This window comes from Saccoglossus kowalevskii, chromosome 17, assembly GCF_978046115.1.
Source record: "Saccoglossus kowalevskii chromosome 17, keSacKowa6.1, whole genome shotgun sequence".
NCBI classification, from domain to species: domain Eukaryota; kingdom Metazoa; phylum Hemichordata; class Enteropneusta; family Harrimaniidae; genus Saccoglossus; species Saccoglossus kowalevskii.
Genome location: NC_140657.1, coordinates 2,435,254 through 2,449,725, shown reverse-complemented (window position 1 = coordinate 2,449,725; position 14,472 = coordinate 2,435,254). Strand labels below are relative to the sequence as shown.

Below are 14,472 nucleotides of genomic sequence, written 5' to 3'. Positions count from 1 at the left end.
ACAATTGTTTTGTTTATAAAAGCAGTGTGCACTAGACATTCTCTGTGATTCCTGTAATCTCTGTATTCCCTGTGTATCTAAAATATTCAGGTGATGGGAACATATAATTGCATTTTTTATGATAACAAAACTATTACTTAATTTGTTGTGATTTACAATAAATGTTATTGCCTCACCAAAGGCACAGCAATTATAAATATGTCTGTCGCTATTTTAGTTGTTGTTTACTTATATTTTTGTCGGAATTGAACATCTTCTTGTTTGATGTATTTTTAAAACATTAACAACCTTCAGCTCCTAGGTCAACTTTTGTCATTATTTACACACACAATTTTTGGCCACATTTTATGTGTTTTTTATAATACAAGTTGTGTCTTGTGAAAAGTTGACCTTGGTGCTCAAATGATAACAAAAATAACAAATGAAATTATTACTGCTACAGCATTTTGTCATTTTTTTTAACTCATTAAATTGTCAACAATTATCTCTTGTGAGATTAAAGCTTTTTAAGAGTTGACACGCATTAAACCACGGCATGGGCAATGTCTATTTTAATACAAGTTCTTGTTTGACTGCTAATTTGCATATTTATGGTTTGCTAATGGGTGCCCTCAACTGAATAACAATATCTGTTTATGTAGTTTACTTGTTATATAAAGTTTGCGTCATTCACATATTGATCTGTGTAATACCTCAGTCCCATTTGTTCTGACATTGCAATAATATGTAGAAGGTATTTTTTTTTTTTGTAACAATGCATGATTTTTTTTTTCAATGCAGTTTTCTTTGTCACTCAGCTCCCACAGAGTCATTTAGGTAAGCTTAAACCACATATCTCTTAAATCATTTTTTTTTCTTTATTTCCTTCCTGACTAAACCTTCTTACACTGTTATCACTAGAACATTTTTGCAGAAACTCTACTACCGGTATATCAATTATCAGTTCAAAACTGAAATTAGGACACGGCCCTGGTTTCAACTCCAAAAGTCCACTTTTGTTAACATTTGCAACACAAACTTGTATAATTTTTTCCACGTTTTTCAAATAATTTTGATGTAGATTTGTCGCCAAATGGGAAATTAATGTCCATTGGTCCAAAATTTAAATAATAAATCAATAAATAATAAATAAATTATTTTATAATTGCTACATGCTGCACCAAACCAAAGTTTAGAGTGTTATTACCTTGCCCGTACCATCAAAGATGGAAGGGAAAGGTATATTAAGGGAAAAATTTTGTCCGGCGTTGTCGTCGTCGTTGTCGTCGTCGTTAATAATTGTTATTGTGTGCATGATTACTTTACTAATTCTATTCCAAACTTCATCAAACTTGGTCACCTTGTTCATCAGTATAAAGTCTTCCCTGAGTTTGAACAACAGATGTCCTGTATGAAAATATCATGCAAAAATTGAGAAAAACTGATAAAATATTTTGACTGTTTCTACTTGACTGATCACTGGTGATACACATCAAAGGTCACTGATCTCAGTGGAAATATGCATTGTTGTATGTGTTCAATGAAGCAAATGATTTATCTTGTAATAATATCCTTGGTAATGTATCCCTTACTGGGTTTCAAAACCAACTGATGGAGAGATTGCACAGTCTGATACACATTTGCAAACCTACCAATGAATCTTTACAGAAAACAAGATGTCAGAAAATCAATATAAGCACTCCTATGAACTGGGTGCCAAACTTTGATCAAGATCTGAAGCTAATAGAAAATCTGTTTAGTTCAAAGTTATCAAATCAAAAACAATACATAAAAAATACATAAAAAGCAAAACATTTCATCCACATTTTATAAAGAAAATTGTTCTAAAATATATGTATTCTGTATTTGACAAACAGTTCATTCGACAAATGAAAACTCACAGGAATATGTTTCAGCTATTAGAACAGAATGATAGAGTTTTTATAATACTAGTTTAAAAACGCAATTCAGAGATTGCAGTGTTTGAAGATGTAGATTCTCAGGAGGCAACAGTACTGTTGACTTCTCCCTCCACTGGACACCAACTAACTATTTAAGGATGTAGTAGACTTTCGTTGGGCAAAACAGAAAAAGCTTGATTAAAATAATAATAATGATTAATGACTAACAATTTTTACATGGTATTGTAGCCCTTGCAACACTCTATCCAAAAATTATGATAACGCTAATGTCAACATTAATTACGTCACGTGACTGCTAAATAAACAAAATCGATTGTTCTGCTATTTTTACTGCTACTAGAAAACGAAAACAGTTAGCCAACATATTTTTATGAGAAAAGGAAGACTACAATGTTCTAAACAATAATGTAAAAGAGATAGTTTCTGAATTGTTTGGTTCTTTTACAAAGTGGTGGAGAAGAATTCTGTAATAAATTAGAGTGCTCTTTTTTCACAGGTCTATTAGTAATGAAATATTACTGATACTTGAAAAATATTTTACATTTTGTTTTCAATTGATCTTGAGTTCAATCTCTGAAAAAATCAATGAAATCGGACAAGAACTGTTCGCGTAATCGTGATTTTTGTGGTTTTAGACACGTTACGTTTCAAGTGGCTGAAAAGTCTCAAAAACCAAAAGTAGCACAGTCGAGAGGATATTTTCTGTTCAGCGCATCGTATTCAGTTAATTTTTGATTTTTAGGATAGCTACTGTGTTGGTTTTATAAAAATCAAAACAACCCGTTTGGTACAGGGCCGATAAAGTATGAAAAAATCGATAATTTGAAAAAAGCAACGTGAAAACGAAGTATGGCCGCCCTTGAATAAACAGTGTAATCCCGTTATCAATTTAAGTTTATTTGCTTGACAAGCTTAGTTTCGAGTGTTATCCCATATCACAACAAACTTGGCAATTGTTTATGTACAAAACGTGATATGTGATCGTTAAACTTGAACACTGTCGTGTCTACGCTCCCTTTCTTGCAACTTTCTCGTAAGCCACGGCACCTGAACCGAGCGAAAGTGTCATCAGAGCAGAACTACATAATGAGATGCGAGTACTCGAAAAAGCTACGCTTTTTATTTTTACTAAATATCGGCGATGACACTTTTGTTGTTGAATATCAATTAAAAATCGTATTTGAAGTAAAAAAGGGCCTACTATTTGCTGACTGAATCCGCTTGGAAGCAAGCCAGTCAAGCTTGCCGACAGTACTGTCGTGAATTACAGGTCGTCGTTTTTGCTCTATAACTCGTTACAATCGGAGTTTCGTTTAGTTTAGTTTTGTCGACTTGCAGTACGATTGTTATAAAATTATTACCAGCACAAAACAGTTTTCATTTCCAAGAGCTAAGAATGTACGTGTAACTGCTTTGTCTACGAACCACCGATGCGTCACTAAAATTTGAAAGTCAGTCTGCCGTCCCACATGACACAATGGACCTGATTAGTCGATTTTTGACTACCTCGTATTCTTAGCCAATCCGCGTGCAAGTGCTATGTTCGAAAGGCCGCATGTGCGCCGGAAACTAAAGTGAGATTCCCAGCCATAACGAGATTCTTCATTGATATTTATTTTCCCCTTTTTGCACCGAGAACATTTACAGTGGTCAGCCAGATTCAAAATCATTACATCCAGGCCGGCGAGCCTCGTGTTATTCGCTTCACCGCAAGCGTTACCAGATACTGCAGACTTCGCTGACGATATTTTTCGTTTCGACATCATGCTCATCCTGTATGTTGATGTTGTGTCGTCATCCTCCAGTGACAGTTTAGTGGTGTCCTCATCGTCAGCATTCGAGGTAGTTACGGTGGTGTCTTCAGTCTCCAGTCTCCAGTGCGGTAGAGCAGATGCCACTTTGGTTTTCACTCGACTTGTCTGTTGTCGTCTCGTCCGACTTTGTTTCGTGGAAGGACTGTGTTTCGTAGTAACAAATACGGTTTCTGCTATTCAGAAACTTGCAGGTTTCGCCTGTCATTGGAACACTCTTTTACCAATTTTTTCCCTGTGCCATTTTTCAAAATAAACTTGGTCAAAACAAAATAAATGAACAATAATATATAGTAGAGAAAAGCGATGCGATGAACTATCAGCAACGAGTGAGTGTATCCGGTCATTTGACCGGACGCGTACACGTGATGTTTATTTGCGGGATTAAGCTAATTACAAATGTTATTGTTTTGGCTCAGAGGGGCTTAGCCGAAGTGCACATTCCATGGGATTTCCGTTAATTGTAAATTATTTTTTATTTTTTAAAAAGCCATTTTTTCTTGAAATAAAAACGTGATTTAATAAAAAAAACAAGGTCGTATGGCTGCCTATAGATATAAGTCACCATTTAATAAAAGAAAAAAAAAATGAAGAAAAAAATCACCACGAAAGTCTACTACATCCTTAAGTTGATTTGCATACAAAGCAGAGCTTGCAACATGATTGCTATTCATAAAGGGTGTTTTTTTTTTACTTTTCATATAATACAGGAGTCACACAATGAGGCAGTTCATATTTGTCTCAGTGAATCATTAATTTTTGACAGACACCTGTACAAAATACTTGGACTAAAGCCAGCAAAAATTTTCTGTTATCTTGCATGTTTTATGAATCTATTCACATCTAAATGCAGCACTTTTTTTTCAATGAGACATTTGTTTTTATACTAAAATATCTGAATTACTTTGAAGAAAGCTGGAAATTATGTCCCTTAAAATAATTAAACAAATAAGGCACCAATGTTTTTGTAAGATATTTACATCTTTTAAGGACATTCGGTAGACTGGTTCCCCACTGTTGGTTCAACCCCAAAACTTGTTTGTATTCGTAATTAATTATGACAATGCATATTTATATTGAAACAAACTATGATAAAGGGAATTATATTATATAACAAAGGGCAAGGTCACCAGAGTTCAACTATGTTATCTTTTTGAAAGAGAAGTTTTGTCATTTGCTGATAAATAAATCTTTTTTCTGCATTTTTCAAAAATATTGATGTCTATTTCGCCCAAAATTATCAAGATATTAAGAAATAATTCATTTGGTGATAACAATTATTATAGTAAAATTATTATGTAGAAATCAATATTTCAGTCTACTTTGGATTTGATAGATTTATTCTCCTCCTGTGCAAGGTTTCAGTAATTTCACTATGTTTGAACTTTCAATGGGATTTATAATACTATATTCAAAAATTCCTAAAATGAATATGATCAAGAGTTTCTGCAAAGGTGTATTGTTTGATGTAATGTTGCACTGTTTTTTAATATGTATTTTATGTGCATGTTTGTTTGTTTGTTATTTGTTTATTGATGTGATACCCATGTGAAACCTGTAAATGGATTACAGATGTGTGATGGGACGCATTGATAATGTGGCCGTCCCGTTGTTATGACATCATATTTGGCGCCCTCAGTGTTAAATGTATTTAAAGTATACCTGGCCTATGCATGGCATCTAAAAACCACACTATTTTCTAGGGGTAATGTCATGTTAAATAGTAAATTCATTAGTTTGAGAAACTAACACAAGTATCTTGTAGTTTGACAAGACTTGATATTATTATCATTCAATGGTGCGATTCAAAATTCTCACTGCTTCATTTGAGTCTCACCAAATTATCGACAAGACTTTAAATTCTCATCATTTGTTCAACAAATTTGTATACTTGCCAATGAAATTGAAAATTGTAAATCGCGCCAACAAATTAGTGAGTTTTTATTCTTGGCGTAAGTCCTCCATTTTCAGAATTCAATGAAAACTGATTGTAATTTTTTAATAGTGATTTTGTGCCCTGTCCCCAAACTATCAGAATGTGTGTGACCTTTAGAGACTCGTACATATTTCCATTCTTACAATTAAATTTGAATTTATTCGTTGATTCTTAGTAGTTTGCCAAGTAGTGTAACGAGTAATGGTTCAAGGCATCTATTAGACGATAGTCTACTGGAAGATTTTACAGGAAGTCCATTGGACTGCTCAATAAATGGTCAGTCCAGGGGAAGTAGTGAAGGTTCAGTGTCTACAATTAGTGATGATCAAGATATGTTAATGAGGCCAATTGACAGGTATAGTCTTTTGGGGTATAGCACCCTCTTCAGTCAGAAGATTAGTTTACTTTGTTTTTAAAGTTTTGTTGCTTTTCGTTTTTACAATTTTATAATTTGCATTATTAACAATAAATAATTTTCTTCTTCACCAGTTCTTCCATTTCAAGTGATGACGTAGTTTATAGTGACTTATCTGATTCTTCATTTTCTATTCAAGGTAAGTTTTTTTTCACTTTTGAAGATTAAGATTTAAGATTTCTAAACACTGCGACTTTCCTAAAATTAAAATTGCATATATGTGCTTTTTATGGATGTCTTTCAAAGGTGTATTATTGTTTCACGGTGATGTTCCTATTTCATCTCAATAATTGTTTTGTTTTTTCTTTATAAAAGTGTCATTCTGTGTTGTCAAATTTGGTATACAGACGCAGTATACAGTCGTTGTTTTAGCATTTGCATCACTTGCATTAAGATCGCATATTTATCACAAAGGTCCTATATTTATCACAAAAGTATTGAGTATTTATTGCAAAGTTATTGCATATTTATCGCAAAGTTGCCATTTATTTATCAAACACATTCACGTCACACATTGAATGTAGTTGAGTTGTACAGTCATGGTATTTATGTATGTGTATGCACTTCTTACAGGCTGCCTAAAACGAAAAACTATGTTGAAAAATGGCAAAAAGCCATCAGTAAGTATTCACATTATTTATTATAGATTATTGATATACAATTGTAACCTTTATATTTCCATGGTAACATAAAACTTGAAAGAGTTGGGGAGGTCTTTTGTATGATTTAATTTGTAACCTTAATATTTCCATGGTAACATTTTTAGTAGCACAGTTAAGTTAAAATTACTTCTGAATCTTTCAAACTAATATGTATTATTCAGGGCTTTGATTTCAACATAATCACAAAAGTGTTTTTTATGATAATACATTTTGTTTATTCTTTGGCCGGTCCTGGGACTGTAGTGCTCATGGTATGTTCCTACATTTGATGCTCTTGTACAAAACATGATTTTTTCACTCTATAAAGAGTATTGAATTTACATGTCATTTTATTCTGTATTTTCTTTTTAGCTCCGCTGTCGACTTTGTCAAGCGGAGCTTATCATATGAATGATTGTCGTCCGTCGTCGTCCATGTCAATGTTTTACTTTTTAGCTCCGCTGTCGACTTTGTCGAGCGGAGCTTATCATATGAGTGATTGTCCGTTGTCATCTGGCGTCAATCGTCGTCGTCCGTGTCAATGTCTTACTTTTTCGACTTCTTCTTGAAAACTACAAGCCTGAATGCTTTGATACTTGGTGTATATGTACCTTGAGTAGACCTCTCTCAGATTTGTTCATTTTGTAATGATATCTTTAATTCTCTAGTTTTGGTGAATATTTTTGTCATTTTTGGTAAAAAGTGATATTTTCAACTTCTTGTTGAAAACCGCAAGTCCAATTGCTTTGATACTATACATATTGTTCATTTTCTAATGATATCTTCTGTTCTTTAATTGAAATGTGCATTGCTAACAGCGGAGCTATCTCAGCCGAGAGGCTGCTTGTTTGACTTCTTCTTGAAAACTATAAGCCTGAATGCTTGGGTAGACCTCTCTCAGATTTGTTCATTTTGTAATGATATCTTCAATTCTCTAATTTTGCTGAATATTTTTGTCATTTTTAGTAAAAAGTGATATTTTCGAGTTCTTGTTAAAAACCGCAAGTCCAATTGCTTTGATATTACATATATAGGTACTACATGTGGACCTCTCTCAGATTTGTTCATTTTGTAATGATATCTTCAATTCTTCAATTTTGGTGAATATTTTTGTCATTTTTGGTAAAAAGTGATATTTTCGACTTCTTGTTAAAAACCGCAAGTCCAATTGCTTTGATATTACATATATAGGTACTACATGTGGACCTCTCTCAGATTTGTTCATTTTGTAATGATATCTTCAATTCTCTAATTTTGGTGAATATTTTTGTCATTTTTAGTAAAAAGTGATATTTTCGACTTCTTTTTGAAAACCGCAAGTGCGATTGCTTTGATACTACATATATAGGTACTACATGTGGACCTCTCTCAGATTTGTTTATTTTGTAATGATATCTTTAATTCTCTAATATTGGTGAATATTTTTGTCATTTTTGGTAAAAAGTGTTATTTTCGACTTCTTGTTAAAAACCGCAAGTCCAATTGCTTTGATATTACATATATAGGTACTACATGTGGACCTCTCTCAGATTTGTTCATTTTGTAATGATATCTTCAATTCTCTAATTTTGGTGAATATTTTTGTCATTTTTAGTAAAAAGTGATATTTTCGACTTCTTTTTGAAAACCGCAAGTGCGATTGCTTTGATACTACATATATAGGTACTACATGTGGACCTCTCTCAGATTTGTTTATTTTGTAATGATATCTTTAATTCTCTAATATTGGTGAATATTTTTGTCATTTTTGGTAAAAAGTGTTATTTTCGACTTCTTGTTAAAAACTACAAGTCCAATTGCTTTGATATTACATATATAGGTACTACATGTGGACCACTCTCAGATTTATTCATTTTGTAATGATATCTTCAATTCTCTAACTTTGATGAATATTTTTGTAATTTTTGGTAAAAAGTGATGTTTTCGACTTCTTGTTGAAAATCGCAAGTCTGATTGTTTTTATATTACATATATAGGTACTACATGTGGACCTCTTTCAGATTTGTTAATTTCGTGGTGATATCTTCAATTATGTAATTTTGATGATTGTTTTTGTCATTTTTGGTGAAAAGTGATATTTTTGAATTCTTGTTAAAAACAGCAAGTCCCATTGCATTGATACTATGCATATTGTTCATTTTCTAATGATATCTTCTGTTCTTTAATTGAAATGTGCATTGCTAACAGCAGAGTTATCTCAGCCGACAGGCTGCTTGTTTTAATATGAGATGTATCCTGCAATAAAGATTTAATAATAATAATAATAAAACTTGAAAGAGCCAGAGGGTCTTTTGTATCATTTAAAGCGGGAGGGTCGTCCCAATCGACGATAACAACACACGCTAAAAACGCAAAGGCTCATGGGTTTGTAAACAATGACACTCTACGACCATCTGACGCATGCATAGGTGATGACTCCCCGCTTTAATTTGACTGCAAAATGCATTTAGAACAAAAATGCTTGTAGATCTGCTTGCATTGTCAAGACTATGCGAGAAAGCCATTCAATTGAGAGAGTATGAATTATGTAAATGGTTCCCTCTATTTGCATGACTTGAAGATACGTAAATCAGGCCTGTCAGTTCTTCCCACACAGCTTACAAATTATCTCCAAATATAAATACGTAGCTTACATTATGTTTATTTTTAGTTTTCAGCGTGGACACGATACTGGGCTGGTCTCTGGGGCACAAACCTGGTATTCTATGCAGCAAAACACTTAAGGGGGCAAGAGAGGAATGATTTCAAGTCGTCAGCGTGTAAAATAGTCTCCATTATAGACTGGGTGGTAGTTTTAACTGAAGATCTTCAACATTGCGATGTTTTTCAAATGACGGATCCATCTAAAGGTTTGTTTTACTTCTGTAAAATAAGCATGAATTAGACATAAATAACTTGCTGAGGTGTTGTGATATGACAAATAAATTGTGCAAAGATGTGTTGTCAAAATAAAACTCAAAATTAGTTGCACTGTAATGATCCAGTATAAAATACTAAATTTGCTTCATTAGCATCGCATGAACTTACATAAATGACACTGGTAGTCAGCCAAACCACCAAAATTTTCTTATTGAGACTGCTGTAAAGTTAGAACTGATTACAGTGCCTAATTTGTTTCCAAATATTGTCGATTACTGGCATACTTTGGCTACAGTATTTAAGACATAGAAATAATATAATATGACAATATGTTGCAGCAAAGTAAATAATTGTACAAATCTTGACATTCAGAGAAATCTCAATGATAATATCCTAGTGGTTTTCTCTGTATATACATGTATAATAAATGCATATTTTGTTTCATGTGTGCTTCAGTTTTTAATATGATAACATTACAGTTATTGTTGTAAAGCACAAAAAAGAGGGTTTCAGTACACATATATTAATCAACTTTTCAATTAAAAATTATGTTGTCTTTGTTTGTAGGGAATGTTTACAAGTTTCATGGTGGCAGTTTGATGAAAGCACAACAGTGGTTTAAACACCTTAACCAAGCCAGCAAAGCCAATCAGGGACCCAAGGTTTGTACTCAAGGATAGAATAAATGAAGTCCAGAAAACAATACATGTTGCTTGAACTTCTAACTGATATCATTTCCACAATGTATTTCAAACTTTATGACTAATACTTGGTTTAATATAAATTCATATGACAGAGTGGAGATCAGATGATACTTATTTCAGAAGAGAGCTGAATTTGTGATGAAATGTTTCCCAAAACATGAATTGAAGTAGAATACATTTATTTATTTTTTCTCTGCAGCCTCCCAAGAACTTGATGTCTTTTGAATAGGATCTGTTTGCATAAAATAACACAATGTTACCTGAATAACACAAACTTATCCTAAATAAGGAACCTCATTCATATAGAGAAGTTCACATATATTGATAAAAGTTGCAGACATGCAGTTGCCTGTGTTGGATGGATTACTAGAAGTTTTCGACACTCTTGCAACTTGATCTGAAAATGAATTCCGAGGAATACTGGTGTGTTATTAAAATCCTTTGCTATGTTGCCACTGGTGTGAAACGATAGGACATAGAAACCACTCACTATGATATCGCTGGTGTGAAACGATAGGATATAGAATCACTCTCTATGTTATCGCTGGTGTGAAACGATAGGATATAGAAATCACTCTCTATGATATCGCTGGTGTGAAACGATAGGATATAGAAATCACTCTCTATGTTATCGCTGGTGTGAAACGATAGGATATAGAAATCACTCTCTATGTTATCGATGGTGTGAAACGATAGGTTATAGAAATCACATGTGATGTCACCGCTACATGTAGTGTGGAGCAATAGGACATACACTTGCACCTTAGTTATAAACAATAACATACAAAATCACACATGATAATTGTGTATCTAACCAAAGTGTATCCAAGTCAGCAAACACTGTGGAGACGCTACAGCTGAAATACGGAGAAAGCATTTATTTACCTAACCACTCACTTGTGTCCTATTTGTGTGTATTTCCACAAAGTGGATAACGTCCACATAATATTTTATTTTCATATTTTCAATTTATGTACTTAATATTTGCTATTTATTACAATTTTGAGCAATTCTTGTAAACTTAAAATTGACGCTTGCAATTGAAACTTGGCACTATCTTTTTAAATGACATCATAGGCTAACTATTGTTTTTATACCGAACACAAGTTATGTTGTAGATTTTGTGCATTTGTGTTCAATTGGAAGTATTTGTTTAAAATTGCATTATGAGATCATTCCTAAAGATTTATTGGGGTCCCGGAGCTATAATGTGGAAATTTGTAAGAGTGGGAAATATATGCACACACTGGTGGAATTCTTTGACTAGTAGCCCAGATTTGCCAAAAGCTTTTTCAAGCGAAATTGGCAAAACAAATTTAATAGGAAGCCAAAACGATTTGCAGCTTTTAAATGAGCTGATTGTTGAACATTTAGAACATATTTTCCTGCAATTCATATAAATTTAGACCATCAAATATACTCCCCAGATGCCAATAATCATTTATGAGAGAAAATATGAGTATTGGTCAATATATTCACTTGATTTTGCATATTGATGTTGCCACATTGGATTAGAGTAAAATAAAACAAATAACTCTTTGTACACAAAGTTTGATAAAAAGTGAACTATGCAAATGTGGTTTTAATCAAAAACCAACACACTTGTGAAGTTTTATTTCATAATTTCACCAACAACATATGAAATGATAATCCAATGTGTTTATTATCAATGTGTAAAATCAAACATAAACATTAAAAATACTTGAAAGTTACAAATAATGAATTAATGATCCTTTGCTAATTATATTGTGTATTTACAAGAATAGAGCTCTGCAGAACATTGTGTTCACCTATGACATCATATTTGTGTACAGCGCCCTCAGTGTCACCAATGTGCTCCTCTCAATCCAGTAAATTTTAAGTTGTGTACTGTGCCATTCGACAGAAAGCATTTATTTTATTTATTATTTTGTTATCTTCAGATGATATGTTTGTTTTCATCTGTAGAAGACATAACAGTTTGTGAGGGTCACACATCTAACAAAGTAGAAAGCTTTGTTTATTCAAGTGTGATTTTGTCACATGTACCTACTTTTGAAAACAGAAATTATTTGCTTGCTTTTTTATGACAAAACTTGCCAAGTGAATTTTTTTAATTGAAGCATTTGCTGGATTTATAGGTATTTTTTAGCCAAGAGTAGTTTGTATATTAACATAATGAAATGAACTGATAAGAGTGATTGCTGCCCCTATGCAGCTAATGGGGGTGGGGCATGTGTACATGCAGAACATTATTTCAGCAACTTAGGGAAGCTCATTATGTGCGCACTGAGCACTAATTTAAAGTGAATATGCCATGGGTTTTGTATATTATTATTCCAGCCTTCACACAAGGCAGGGTAATGGGTCCATAGAACATTGTTACTTTCTCAATTACAATGGAGTGAATGTTTTATGGGGGCAATTATCTGTTTCTGTCATTGTTGTCTTCATTTTAAAATAACATCATTCCAGCGTGTAATGTATTAAGCATCCCTAGTATACCTGATAATATTTTAGGTTTTACTAAGTATGTTGAAATAAACAAATTTGGCATTTCTTTCTTTGGTCATACAGTTATTTGATATTTGCTTTGAATAGTAAGTGAGTGGGTGTAAATAATTCTGAAAAGATATTAATACAAACTACCCGGTAAGTGAAACAAGTCACTGTCAATGACATAGTTCCTGTTTGTGTTATATTTGTAATATCATTACTACTGAGGCAATATCCATAATTTCAACCGACTTGTATGTTATATGGCACAGAGAAATTGGAAATGTTTTAACAAGATGGCCGCCAGTCAGCCTTTTGGGATCTGATGACATTTGTTTGTCCAATATAATGTCTCATGTATCCATGAAGTTTGAACTTGATTGGTCCAGGCATATCAAACATGCACTATTTACAAAAAATGGTTGCCACTTCACTTCAGGAAGCAGCCAATTTGACCTAAACATGGCAGGGGATACCATATCATTCTGCATTCAATTCATTCATTACTACAGCTACACTGCCCTTCATCACCATGTCATACTAGTATTAATCAGTATATGTTCTTTCAAATTGGAGTTCACTGCTGAGACTCCAGTTTCACACTTTACACCACTTTTCTACAGTAATGTAAATGGCATTTAATTAGATCATCTATCATGAAAACTAACATTATGTTAAGCTATCGCAATATTACATGTTTCATTTTCTCCGGGCAAGTGTTTTTCGAAAGTGTGGCTATGCTAATGTATAATCACTTTTACAGTTTAATTAAAAGCTGATAGCATTAATACCTGCATGAATCAACATGTATAATAGGCCAGTCAGAGTTGCTTCCACCACAGTCCCTCCATCTCAGGAATGGTTTTCTGCGCTTCCATAGAACACAGACCTGTGCTGCATAGGCATTCCGTATTGACAAAATTAATAACGTACCTAACATGGGACGTGTTACAAAGCGGTGTAACAAAATAAATATTTTTAGTCATTTGTTCACCTACATTTTAACTTACAAGTACTGGGTCACATAATTGGCCCCTCATGGCACATTTATAGCTCCGCTGTCGACTTTGTCGAGCGGAGCTTATCATATGAGTGATTGTCCGTCGTCGTCCGTCGTCGTCGTCCGTGTCAATGTTTTACTTTTTCGACTTCTTCTTGAAAACTACAAGCCTGAATGCTTTGATACTTGGTGTATATGTACCTTGGGTAGACCTCTCTCAGATTTGTTCATTTCATGATGATATCTTCAATTCTCTAATTTTGGTGAATATTTTTGTCATTTTTAGTAAAAAGTGATATTTTCGACTTCTTGTTGAAAACCGCAAGTGCAATTGCTTTGATATTACCTATATAGGTACTACATGTGGACCTCTCTCAGATTTGTTCATTTTGTAATGATATCTTCAATTCTCTAATTTTGGTGAATATTTTTGTCATTTTTGGTAAAAAGTGATATTTTCGACTTCTTGTTGAAAACCGCAAGTCCAATTGCTTTGATATTTACATATATAGGTACTACATGTCGACCTCTCTCAGATTTGTTCATTTTGTAATGATATCTTCAATTCTCTAATTTTGGTGAATATTTTTGTAATTTTTGGTAAAAAGTGATATTTTCGACCTCTTGCTGAAAACCGCAAGTCCAATTGCTTTGATATTACATATATAGGTACTACATGTGGACCTCTCTCAGATTTGTTCATTTTGTAATGATATCTTTAATTCTCTAA

The 14,472-nt window shown here is 33.2% G+C and overlaps 1 protein-coding gene across 4 annotated transcripts in view; it reads left to right on the top strand.

The window, feature by feature from the left end:
* Positions 1-12,806, top strand: part of LOC100378287 (ras-specific guanine nucleotide-releasing factor RalGPS1-like) — an 87,384-nt gene extending 74,578 nt beyond the window's left edge. For all 4 annotated transcript variants that reach the window (XM_085492507.1, XM_085492505.1, XM_085492504.1 and 1 more), the window contains 7 exons: positions 781-816; positions 5,824-6,003; positions 6,138-6,202; positions 6,637-6,683; positions 9,355-9,553; positions 10,131-10,225; positions 10,467-12,806. In XM_085492507.1, the coding sequence (XP_085348633.1) occupies positions 781-816; positions 5,824-6,003; positions 6,138-6,202; positions 6,637-6,683; positions 9,355-9,553; positions 10,131-10,225; positions 10,467-10,496 (652 nt within the window). In that variant the 3' untranslated portion in view covers positions 10,497-12,806. The remainder of the gene's footprint in view (positions 1-780; positions 817-5,823; positions 6,004-6,137; positions 6,203-6,636; positions 6,684-9,354; positions 9,554-10,130; positions 10,226-10,466) is intronic.
* The last annotated feature ends 1,666 nt before the right edge of the window (positions 12,807-14,472 follow it).